At 40.0% G+C, this 13,491-nt stretch overlaps 1 protein-coding gene across 11 annotated transcripts in view; it reads left to right on the top strand.

The window, feature by feature from the left end:
• LOC148774812 (arfaptin-1-like) overlaps window positions 1-13,491 on the top strand; it is a 120,270-nt gene that overhangs the window by 67,038 nt on the left and 39,741 nt on the right. For all 11 annotated transcript variants that reach the window (XM_088827957.1, XM_088827951.1, XM_088827959.1 and 8 more), the window contains one exon: window positions 8,495-8,603. In XM_088827957.1, coding sequence (XP_088684083.1) covers window positions 8,495-8,603 — 109 coding nt within the window. The remainder of the gene's footprint in view (window positions 1-8,494; window positions 8,604-13,491) is intronic.

Here is a 13,491-nt window from a genome sequence, read left to right as displayed (position 1 = left end):
ATGGTTGGTGCTTACAGTGCATGCCTAGCAAATTCCTCCCTCTTAAGCTCTTGCCTCCTCTCTCTCTGAGTAAAAAGGGAATTCTCATGAATAAATCTCTAGTTCTGCTTCATTGTAGTGTTGTGCATCTTATTAATTGCCGAACATTTGGTTTTTAATTGTTAATTTTGCACTAACTTTAGTTCAAAAGTAGATTTTTATGCTAAATTATAAGGTTACATTTTTAACCTCAGACTTATTCTTACCTCTGTTAAAATGTGCAAATGGAAGCGAGTCATTTTGGTTGAAAATGAGCCAGCCCTTCACAGCTTTATGGAAGCTGTAACTACAAGTATTAACTTATGTCCTTTGAAAAGAAACTATGCGTGAAACTTTTTTTGACAAAAGCACTATATTTTAATTGTTTGAAGATTTATTTTTAAAAACTATTAAATACTCCAGTATTATAGTATTATCCTAGCAGCTTGAATAGAAAGTTCACGTTTATACTGTTTTATTGTACAGTTGTTAAGCACAACTTTGTAAAGTCTTAAACCTTGAGTTGAATGTGAGCAATATGAAAATGCAGAGAAGGGATTTTACATTGTTGGTTGCAAATAGGCTCATTGTCTCCCAAATGTCGGAGAAGGCAATGGCAAGCCACTCCAGTACTCTTGCCTAGAAAATCCCATGGATGGAGGAGCCTGGTAGGCTGCAGTCCATGGGGTCGCTACGAGTCAGACATGACTGAGCGACTTCACTTTCACTTTTCACTTTCACACATTGGAGAAGGAAATGGCAACCCACTCCAGTGTTCTTGCCTGGAGAATCCCAGGGACGGGGGAGCCTGGTGGGCTGCCGTCTATGGGGTCACACAGAGTCGGACACGACTGAAGTGACTTAGCAGCAGCAGCAGCAGCTCCCAAATGTATTCTGGAAACTGTGGAAGGAAATGCTGCAGCAGCTATTTTAAAAGTTACTAAGGTAGTCACAGCCTCACCACTGAGACATGTTAAACATTTAAGAGTTATGTAAAAACACATTTTAAAGTTCTTGTGAACTATGAGGCTAAATTATATCACTTACAGAATATGTGTTTTACAGAGCGCGTTCAACAGGCTCATGAAATACTGGGTGTTTTCTCACAAGTCATGCATTCCTCTCTTGTAGAGCGTATCATTTTGTGTTGGAGCAGCTTAACAGTCAGACAGCTATCAGAATGATAGTTCTGTTCACACTCTGAATGGACCTATTCCTACCACTTTGGTTAGGCTCCTTCTGTTACTGACAATTTAAGCAGAGGAGCTGTAGTGCTTTTCAGATGTTACAGCTGTTTTACATAAAGGACAGGAGGCTTTTTTTCTGAAAGAACTTTTTGTTGAGTAAAGGACCCTTGGGGAGACCATTGGGAGAGGTTTGAGTGAAATGTAATATCCTCAGACAGCCAGAAGTTGTTTCTTCCAGAAACCGCGCATGGCAAAATGGAAGCATCCCTTAACTTCCTGAAAACTTAGGGAGTTAGAGGTATACATCAAATTTACTATTGAACCTGTTACTTTCTCCTGTCTTTCCAACTACTGCTACTGTATCTCTTTTTTGGGAATTTGCACACTATTTTGTGACAGGACAGATGATTCAAATGAGCAGAGCTCTTTCAGTTAAGTTCTGAGAATACAGTAAACAGAGCTCTCTTGGACCTCTCTTCCCCTTTGTATGTTCTTTACGGTTTTTTACCCTCGTATTTTGAGAGATATCTTCAGTACATTTTTACTTATGGAGAGCTGAAAAGCTGTCAAGACAAGGAGCAAAGCAGTATCTAGGGAAACCACCCTATAAATAATTGACCTTAATAACCAGATTGATAAAGTTTAAGAAATATCTTGGTGCTTTGACATTATTTATTTTGTAAGTGAGATGGCTGGATGGCATCACCGACTCGATAGACATGAGTTTGAGTGAACTCCGGGAGTTGGTGATGGACAGGGAGGCCTGGCGTGCTGTGATTCATGGGGTCACAAAGAGTCAGTCACGACTGAGCGACTGAACTGAACTGAAGTGATGATTATCTGGTTTTTATATGTGGTTTTAATGTAAATACAAATAAAAGGATCACTGATTTTTAAAACTGCTGCTGCTGCTAAGTCACTTCAGTCGTGTCCGACTCTGTGTGACCCCACAGATGGAATCCCCCATCCCTGGGATTCTCCAGGCAAGAACAACACTGGAGTGGGTTGCCATTTCCTTCTCCAATGCATGAAAGTGAAGTCGCTCGCTCAGTCGTGTCCGACCCAGCAACCCCACGGACCCAGCCCACCAGGCTCCTCCATCCATGGGATTTTCCAGGCAAGAGTACTGGAGTGGCTTGCCATTGCCTTCTCCGATAAACCGTTAATTTAGTATATTAGTATATTACAAAATAAACTGGGAAGGTAAAGATGATTTATTCAGCAAAATGAACAGACTCAGAGATTTGGTTTTAAAATAGGAAGTAAGTAACAGTGAGGGTAAAGAGTGCTTTTAATTCAAAGTGCTCCCCCAAAACACTACACTGATGGCAAAGATGTCCTGAGACAAGAGATTTTAATTGACCCTAGAATATAAGTGGAACAGAAAATGGCAGTTGTCGTCTCTTTTGCGCCAGCAGGAAATTACGAGTGGAGAATGTATTTGCATTAGTATGTTTAAACTTGAGCAGATTGTGAAATAATGAGTTTTAAAAGATATTTGTTAACTAAATTGTTTAAAGAAAACATACTAGGTAAAATAAATTCTGAGTCTCTAATAAATTGCTTGTAGCTATTTACATTTATGATACATTAATTAATATTTTTTTTATGCTTAGTCCTATTTTTGTGTGGCCTTTTTCCCCTTTGTAAAATAGTAGTGATAATACTACTAAATGAGGTTATTTTAGGCAGTTCTTCCATTTATAGTTCCAAATGCATTAATTTTAGTTGCTGCTGCTGCTAAGTCGCATCAGTTGTGTCCAACTCTGTGTGACCCCATAGACGGCAGCCCACCAGGCTCCCCTGTCCCTGGGATTCTCCAGACAAGAACACTGGAGTGGGTTGCCATTTCCTTCTCCAGTGCATGAAAGTGAAAAGTGAGAGGGAAGTCACTCAGTCGTGTCCGACTCTTAGCGACCCCATGGACTGCAGCCTACCAGACTCCCCCACCCATGGGATTTTCCAGGCAAGAGTACTGGAGTGGGTTGCCATTGCCTTCTTCTAATTTTGGTTGCTGTGGTTTAATTAAATATTGCCTGTCCCCAACACCACAGCTCAGATTGCTGTCACCACATTGTATTAAGTGTAATTATATAAAGTACACGGAGAAAGCGATGGCATCCCACTCCAGTGTTCTTGCCTGGAGAATCCCAGGGATGGGGGAGCCTAGTGGGCTGCCGTCTGTGGGGTCGCACAGAGTCGGACACAACAGAAGCAACTTAGCAGCAGCAGCAGTGTGAAGTACAAACTTAGCCTATAAATACCAACGCATATCATGATTATTGTGTAATCATATCACTTTCAAAGTCTTTCGGTGATGGTCACTATATTTGCTGTTATACACAGATAGCAAATCATGTGGCTGTGTTATCTATCACCTTGTATCTTGCTCATAAACCCATGTGATATTTTACAGAAGTGGATAAGCAAAAGGGGATGGGTGAACGAAGCTAGAAGTACAGCAAATAAATAAAAAATGGTAACAGTGGAAGGAGTGAAATTCAAATCAGAACTAACAAGTTGTAGAGGAAATAGCTGACCCATAGGTCTGTTGGCACTGCTACACTGTTTGAGGAGCTCTAGATTTGAGCCAGAGGAACTTAGTGAAAGCTCACTTAACAACATAAGCAAGGAAAGAATTTTTAAAGTTTTGAGATGAATTTTTGAAGTTCATGGAATGATTGGTTTTTCCCGTTAACCACTTTGCATGGTTTCAACCTGCTTGTTTATTTTTACCATCTTGATCTTGCCCTGTCATGCAGAGTGAGGACCAACTGTATGTAAAGTGCTTGGAACAGTCCCTGGCACATAGTTAAGTTCTCAAGAAATGTTCGCTTAGTGATAGCACTGATTAGTTATAAAGGTGACTTTAACAGAGGAGTGCAGTGGCTAACTTCAGCTGAGTGCCCGAACATAAGAACTGGGTATCTTGCCCATATCACCTTGTGTATTTATCTTCGTGACTGCTGTTGGGTCTCGGTCTCTGGGCGTGGGCTTTCTCTGGCTGCAGTGAGTGGGGCTCCTCTCTCCAGTTACAGCACATGGGGCCTGTCATGGCAGCAGCCTCTCCTTGCGCTCTGGGGAAGCGTGCACTCTCAGGCAGGCAGGCCAAGGCTCCCTGTGGCCCGTGAGATTGTCCTAAAAACTACAGAACATTGTGGGAGGAAGTTAAAAAAAGATCTAAATAAATGGAAGGGTGTCTCACGTTCATGGATCAGACGGGAATCTCCCCAAATTGATCAGATTCAGCACAGTGTCTATCAGAATCGCAGCTGGCTTTTTTCTTTTTGTAGAAATTGACAAACTGATCAGATGTGAACACAAAGGATGCAGAATGCCCAGAGAATTGAAAAAGAAGAACAGAGTTGTAGGACTCATTACTTGTGATTTCAAAACTTACTACCACAAAGCTACAGTAATTGGAACAATATGGTATTGACATAAGGATGACATACAGATCAGTGGAACAGAATTGAGAGTAGAGAAATAGACCCTACATTTATGGCCAGTTGAGTTTCAGCAAGGGTGCCAAGACAGTTTTCAGTGTGGCAAGAATGCATGTATGCTAAGTCACTTCAGTTGTGTCTGACTCTTTGTGACCCTATGGACTGTAGTTCTTCAGGCTCCTCTGTCCATGAGATTCTCCAGGCAAGATCAGTAGACTGGGTTGCCATACCCTCCTCCAGGGGATCTTCCTGACCCAGGGATTGAACCTGCATCTCTTACATCTCCTGAATTAGTAGGTGGGTTCCTTACCACTAACGGCACCTGGGAAGCCCGTGGAAAGAATAGTTTTCAACACATGGTTCTGGGACAACTGGATATCCACATGGCAAAAAGGAATTTGAAGGCAGACCTCACACCATAGCCCTCACCATAGTTAGAAATTAACTGAAATGGATCTATGACTTAAATGTAAGAGCTAAAACTATAGAACTCTTAGAAGAAAAACTTAGTGATGAATCTTTATAACCTTGGATTAGGCACTTTAGTTTCTTATGTATGATGCCAAAATCATAAGCAACAAAAGAATGAACAGGTAAATCAGACTTTATCAAATTTTAAAACTTTTGTGCTTCAAAGAACACCATGAAGAAAGTGAACAGCCAAGAAAGTGGGGAAAAAATATAAGTCCTATGACTGATCAGTGATTTTTATCTGTATCAGTCAAATGATCGATGCCCCAGTTAAAAACGGGGCAATAGATTTGACTAGACATTTCTCCAGGGGAGATATTCAAATGCAAATAAGCACATGTAAAGATGCTCAGCATTATTAGTCATCAGGGAAATGTAAATCATCACTTCAGTAAGATACTACTTCACACCTGCCTGGTTGACTGTAATCAGAAAGACAGATAATAACAAGTATTGATGAAAATGTGGAGAAATTAGAACCTTCTTACATTGCTTTTGGGAATGTGAAATGGTCCAACCCTTTCAGAAGACACTTCTGACAGTGCCTTGAAAAGTTAAATGTAGAGTTACTATCTGACCTAGCCAGGAACATAGAATAATGTCCAAAACTGGCTTGAAACTGAGCATTCAAAAAACGAAGATCATGGCATCCAGTCCCATCACTTCCTGGCAAATAGATGGGGAAACAGTGGAAACAGTGACAGACTTTATTTTCTTGGGCTCCAGAATCACTGCAGATGGTGACTGTAGCCATGAAATTAAAAGACACTTGCTCCTTGGAAGAAAAGCTATGACAAACCTAGACAGCCTGTTAAAAAGCAGAGACATCACGTTGCCCACGTATGGTGAAAGCTATGGTTTTTCTAGTAGTCATGTATGGATGTGAGAGTTGGACTGTAAAGAAGACTGAGCACTGAAGAATTGATGCTTTCAAATTGTGGTGCTGGAGAAGACTCTTGAGAGTCCCTTGGACAGCAAGAACATCAAACCACTCATTCCTAGAGAAATCAGCCTTGAATATTGTTTGGAAGAACTGATGCTGCAGCTGTAATACTTTGGCCACCTGATGCGAAGAACTGACTCATTGGAAAAGACCCTGATGCTGGGGAAGATTGAAGGCAAGAGAAGGGGACAGTAGAGGATGAGATGGTGGGATGGCATCACCGACTCGATGGATGTGAGTTTGAGCAAGCTCCGGGAGTTGGTGATGGACAGGGAGGCCTGGTGTGCTGCAGGCCACGGGGTCGCAGAGAATTGGCCGTGACTGAACGACAGTGACAACCAGAGTAAGCAGGACCCAGAAGGCGCACTAGTGTTGGTGAGGGGCTGGGGAGGGTGGAGAAGGGGAGTGAGCTCTGATGGGCACAGTTTCTTTTTGGGGTGATGAAGGTGATTAGATAATGATGATGTCTGCACAGCCTGTCGATATACAAACCCACAGAATCCCACACTTCACAAGGGCAAACTCTGTAACAGTGGCGTGACTTCACGGTACAGTGGATACTGTGTGCCAAATGCAGTCAAATTTTTGTATAACTTTTCCTTTGGTTCTCTGTATCCACAGTTCAGCCTCTGAAGAGTCAACCACCTTGGATCTTGTAGTACTGCAGTACAAGCATATTTATTGAAAAAAAAAATGCATATAAGGGAACACAGTTCAAACCTGTGTTTTTCAAGGGTCGCCTGTATTTTTATGGTACTGCATCGTACCTGAGACGCATTTGTTTACTATCAGTCTCCCCTTCCATTACGCCTCAGATGGGTCTGATGGACAGAGGTGGTCTGTTTCCTGCAGCGCTCCATGTGTAGTATCTAGAGCCGTGGCTGTCATGAACTTGGTGCTCATTAGATCTTGACTGAATGAATAAATAAATACTCTATTTCAGAGTGCAGGAAGTACTTTTTCTTTTCTTATTCGGTTCTCCTGGACTTAGCCCCTATTGTGAATTCCTCTGATACTGTCTTTACTTTGGCACCGAGTTCAGCTTTTATATTAATGTGTGTATATCTTGTCTCTCCCTTATGTTATCTTTCTCTTTGCCCAGCAAGTCTCACATAGTAAGAATAACCAGATAGTCAGGTTTTCAAGTGAGCTTATTGCTGTAGCAACTCTGTTGGTTTGTTTGGGGATGTGCGGGGTCTTCGCTGCTGCACAGGCTTTTGTCCAGTTGTGGTGCGTGGACCTCTCATTGCGGTGGCTTCTCTGGCTGTGCTTCTCTGGGGCCTGCGGACTTCAGTAGCTGTGGCTCCCAGGCTTTAGCGCACGGGCTCAGTAGTTGTGGCACAAGGGCTTAGTTGCTCTGCAGCATGTGGGATCTTCCCAAATCAGCCATCAAACCTGTGTCTTCTGTGTTGGCAGGTGGATTCCTTACGTTGAGCCACCAGAGAAGCCTGCAACTTCTTAATCTATATGATGTTGTCGTAAGTCCCTTAGTTTATTTAACAAATTCATTTATTTATTTGTCCAACAAATATTTATTGAATATGTTAGTGATAATCACTATGAGAAAAATAAAACTGGATAATCAGAAAAGAAGTTCCTCTGTGAAGGTTGCTGCAGTTTCAGATTATAGCTGTACATTATATGTGGTGGAATAGGGCCTTAAGGAAGAATTTCAAAGACATCTCTTAGTGTATCACTAACTTACCATGTTACGAAGAATCAATAGGGTCCAGTCATAGACTGATCATGAAAATTGGGTAATTCCTCATATCCAAGCCAGAGGCAAGAAAGAACTTTTAGTTGGAAATCTGTGTTTCAAGTCTTTCTCTTTTCTCTTACTGTAAGACTGAATGTCAAATATTGTATTTATTACACTTATAAGCTAAATTGCAGTTAGGCTGGCAAATATCAGTAGTTTAAATCTAAATCACAAGAAATTTTCTTTCCCTCACACTGATTGAAGCCCTGTTTACCTAACTAACCTGCAAATCAAAGGGAAACTTAATATTGCAAGTGAATGATTTATTTATGTTAAACATCACTGAAGGCTCATCAGGATGATATTAGACATTAGTGAGTTTTCTAATATTAGACGTGACTTCTTAGTCATCTTAATTCTGTCCTTAAAATGATTTTCCTTATGTATCAGAAGATTTGGAATTTGAAATTGAATTTTAATGTCTGTCGGATGCTTAAGTCAAACTAAGGAAACTGTTTTAAATTTGCTGTACACTGTATCTCTTAGTAGCAAGCCTTGCTTAGTTTGCTGCAGATACACATCATCTTGGACCGCATGGCAGCGTGAGGGACTACTACATGGTAGAGAGAAAAGTAGTTCACCGTGTGATTGAAAGGAAACAGTTACGCTGAACTGCTCTGTGACGCAAGATGTTTCACAAGGTTTTCTCTTTTGTTCAAATGTTGCTAAGGATTTGAAGCGTTCATTACCAGCTGGACTTGGTCTCTCAGAAACGCAAATCACAACTCATGGCTTTGACAGTACCAAAGAGGGGGTTATTGAAGCAGGAGCATTTCAAGGTAAGAAACCCATTATTTTTAAAGATGAGCAGGGTAGAAGATGGGAGAAGGTCACCAAATGCTACCTTTATTAGAGTTGAGAACGTTAATTTCATGATAAAATACTGATTAAAACATAATCCTTTTTCTCTTCAATTTACCTTGGGAATTGTTTTAATAATTGTCTTTGTATAAACAGATCAGTGTGCATAATTTCACTGATTACTACTTGAAAGTTGGTTTTCAGATACTAAAATAAAAACTCAAAAATTATATCAGGAATGCAGATTTAATTTATTTTAGTGGTAACCACAAAATTTCTGTCAATATTGATGTGTATAAATACATATTTCTTATTATAAAGCAATTAGAAAATGAAACTTTTATTTTTCTTTCTATATATATGCTGTGTCGGAGGTCTCCCAAGAGCACCCTCCAATAAAGTAATTTTCAAAGAGGACTAACAGGACTCAGTATATAGTCATAATTCAGACCATGATTACAGCAAAAGTATACTGAGCACAGTCGGCAAAGGCAAAGGACGCCTGAGGTAAAGGTTGGGGAAAACTAAGCATCACCTTGCAAGGGTCCTTTCCCAGTGCAGTCATAAAGGACATGCTTAATTCTCCCAGCAGAGCTGTGACAACAAGTGTGAAATGTCACTAACCAAGGAAGATAAATTAGTGCCCGGGTTTTTATTGGAGATTGTTCACATAGGCACCCTCTGCCTGTCATGTGCCAGATTCCAGACTCCCAGAAGGAAAGCATAAACCACGTTGTTAGTATAAACACTTTAGGCATAGTGAGCAAGTCTTAAAATTCCGGGAATGGCGAGAATCACTCCAAAATTAAAGTTCTCAGATGCCAGTTGAGAGCCACTCTTTTCTAAACTGGTCTTTTCAAAGGTAAATAGTTAGACCTAGTATATTAGCTCTTTTCTGCATACATCCCATGTATATGTTCTTTTTCTTTTTTAATATAAAGAAAGATACTTCCTTTTTAAATACCCTGGTCTATAATTACCTTTTTAGGTATTTTTTCATTTTTACCCAAGTGAAAGAAAGTAAAATCATGTGGATATAAAAATGGATTGTTTTCTTGACAGAGCTCTAGTTAAAGTAGCAATAGTTGGATGTTCAATGAAGCATTTTAATTTTAATACTGCATTAAGTTCAATTCAGTTGCTCAGTTGTGTCTGACTCTGCGACCCCGTGGACTGTAGCATGCCAGGCCTCCCTGCTCATCACGGACTCCTGGAGCTTGCTCTGACTCAGATCCATCGAGTCGGTGATGCCATCCAACCATCTCATCCTCTGTTGTCCACTTCTCCTCCTGCCTTCAGTCTTTCCCAGCATCAGGGTCTTTTCCAATGAGTCAGTTCTTTGCATCAGGTGGCCAAAGTATTGGAGCTTCAACTTCAGCATCAGTCCTTCCAGTGAATATTCAGAGTTGATTTCCTTTAGGATTGACTGGTTTGATCTCTTTGCTGTTCCAGGAACTCTCAAGAGTCTTCTCCAACACTTCTCCAATTCAAAAGCATTAGTTCTTCAGTGCTCAGCCTTCTTTATAGTCCAACTCTCACATCCATACACGACTACTGGAAAAAGCAAAGCTTTGACTATACAGACCTAGTCGGTAAAGTAATGGCTCTGCTTTTTAATATGCTGTCTAGGTTTGGTCGTAGCTTTTCTTCCAAGGATCTTTCTTCCAAGCATCTTTTAATATTGTATTATAATTTCACAAATTAAAAAATATATCTCCATGCCTTTGTATTCCTTAGCCCTCTTACAGTATTCTGTATTTTATTATACTAATGGCCAATATTTTAGTGAGAAACAACTTATATTTTAAAATATATTCCTTGCTAAATGGATCCTAGAAATAAATAGGCATTTAGGGTAACCCAGTATACTGTCTTCTGTAAAATGAGTGGGCTCTCTACATCTTTTTTTCACCCTTTTCATTCTTATGTTCACAAAAATAAAGATATAGAAAGGAAACACATGTATCAGTATCTCAGTAGTCTTTGCATGGCATTGTGTTGGTGTTCTCTAGGGCATAACTTTGAATTTGAGAGGGTTGACCAATTGCCTAAGATTATGAACGTTTGAAGACACAAGCCACAATTTGCATGACAACATTTTCCAACCGGTCACCAATTTCCAAATTTAAATATCAACATAAAATTTTTTTAAAAAGACTTTTACAATTAAGATATTTGAAGATTTTCAGTGAAATTATTTAGCTGACATTTGGTTTTATCCTTTCCCCCTTAAACAGAATAGTATATACAGTAATCAAAGTCAGGTGCCATTGTAACCTGTTATACATGAACATGAAAGTGCCAGTCGGTTTCACTTGCTTACAGATCCATTGTAGTCCCTCAAATTGGAATAAAACATATATTTTGTGATAATGGCAGTAATTTATGTCTCTTTGAATTGGCTTTATAAAACACCTTTTAAAACAAGCTACATAGTTAATCAGTATGTTAAAAAGATAATCATTCTGTCATACTCAGATTCGTTAAACATTTACTGGAAATTTGTAATTAAGTGTCCTTGTTTTGAGGCATGTATACATAAATCAGAATGAGCATGATTTTCTCATGTTTAAAATTTAGAATATGTTCTTATTGTTGTTCAGTTGCTAAGCTGTGTCCAGCTCTTTGCAAGCCCCATAAAATGCAGCACGCCAGGCTTCCTTGTCCTCCACTGTCTCCTGGAGCTTGCTCAAACTCATGTCCATTGAGTCAGTGATGCCATCCAACCATCTCGTCCACTGTTGCCCCCTTCTGCTCCTGCCCCCAATCTTACCCAGCATCAGGGTCTTTCCCACTGAGTTGGCTGTTCGCATCAGGTGGCCAAAGTATTGGAGCTTCAGTTTTAGATTCGGCCCTTCCAATGAATATTCAGGGTTGATTTTCTTTAGGATTGCCTGGTTTGAGCTCCTTGCTGTCCATGGGACTCTCAAGAGTCTATTCCAGCACAATTCGAAAGCAACAGTTCTTCAGTGCTCAGCCTTCTTTATGTCCAGCTCTCACATCTATACATGACCACTGGAAAAACCATAGCTTTGACTATATGGACTTTTGTTGGCAAAGTGATGTATCTGCTTTATTGAATTTTGAGTTTTAAGCCAGGTTTTTCACTCTCCTCTTTTGCCCTCATCAAGAAGCTCTTTAGTTCCTCTTCACTTTCTCTCATTAGAATGGTATCATCTGCATATCTGAGGTTGTTGATATTTCTCCTAGCTGTCTTGATTCCATCTTGTGATTCATTCCAGTCTGGCATTTAACTTAATATACTCTGCATATAAGTTAAATAAGCAGGGTGACAGTATACAGCCTTGTCATACTTCCTGCCCAGTTTTAAACCAGTTCATTTTTCCATGTAAGGTTCTAACCGTTGCTTCTTTTCCTGCATGCAGGTTTCTCAGGAGACAGGTAAGGTGGTCTGGTATTCCCGTCTCTATAAGTATTTTCCACAGTTTGTTGTGATCCACATTGTCAAAGACTTCTAATATAGTCAGTGAAACAGAAATAGCTGTTTTTCTGAAATTCCTTTGCTTTCTCTGTGATCCACTGGTAATTTGGCCTCCGGTTCCTCTGCCGTTTCCAAATCCAGATTTGACATCCAGAAGTTCCAATTCACATACTGTTGAAGCCTAGCTTGAAGGATTTTGAGCATTACCTTGCTAGCGTGTGAAATAAGTGCAACTGTGTGGTAGTTTGAACATTCTTTTGTATTGCCCTTCTTTGGGATTGGAATGACCTTTTCCAGTCCTGTGGCCACTGCTGAGTTTTCCAAATTTGCACATATTGAGTGCAGCACTTTAACAGCATCAACTTTTAGGACTTGAAATAGCTCAGCTGGAATTCCATCACCTCCATTAACTTTGTTCGTAGTAATGTTTCCTAAGGCCCACTTGACTTCACACTTTTCAGGATGTCCAGTTCTAGGTGAGTGTCCACACCATCATGACTGTTCGGGATATGATAGTTCTGTGTATTCTTGCCACCTCTTAATCTCTTCTGCTTCTGTCAGGCCCATACCGTTTCTGTCCTTTCTGTCCTTTATTGAGCCCATCTTTGCATGAAATGTTCCCTTGGTATCTCTGATTTTCTTGAAGAGATCTCTCGTCTTTCCCATTCTGCTGTTTTCCTCTATTTCTTTGCATTGATCACTGAGGAGGGCTTTCTTATGTCTCCTTGCTGTTCTCTGGAACTCTGCATTCAGTTGGGTAACCCCAAGAAAACGAAATGCAAGAAGATAAAAGTGGTTGTCTGAGAAAGCCTTACGAATACCTTAGAAAAGAAGAGAGGTGAAAGGCAGAAGAGAAAGGGAGATATATACTCAGCCAAATGCAGAGTTCCAGAGAATAGCAAGAAGAGATAAGAAAGCCTTTTTAACTGAACAAAATTTAGGATGTATGTCTCATGGGAAAGTGTTAGGAGTTGGGGCTCTGTTAACTTTCTGGGAAAAGGACTGAATGATAGCTTTATAAGGACTCTATTACCATTTACTTTTCCATCTCTGGAGCAAATTTAGAAGAAATTGTGCTTAAATTCAGTGTAACAATAAATATTGAAATCTACCCAAGAAATACATGGTAGAATCAATAACAGTGGAAACCGTGAATAAGTCAGAACTCTTAAGAGTGAGTTGTTCTTGGTATCTGAGTTTTGTTTCAGTGGGGTTTTGGTCATTGCATACACATTATTCGTATTCCTAGACTTCTCCTGTTGAGAGAAAGCTGAGCTAATTCTCCAAATTTCATCAGTTAGCACAAGCCTAGAGTTTTAAGAATTATTTTTGTTGGAATGATTTACTTATTATTTGTGAATGATTTTAGTAACTAAATTAGTCTGCCTTAAGGATTTGAAGATACAGAGAACAATTAACCCTTG

This window comes from Moschus berezovskii, chromosome 19 (genome assembly GCF_049115385.1).
Source record: "Moschus berezovskii isolate FMDL1 chromosome 19, NW_MosBer_1.0, whole genome shotgun sequence".
NCBI lineage: Eukaryota > Metazoa > Chordata > Mammalia > Artiodactyla > Moschidae > Moschus > Moschus berezovskii.
The sequence above is the reverse complement of the archived record's forward strand: the minus strand, read 5'-3'. Positions and strand labels throughout refer to the sequence as shown.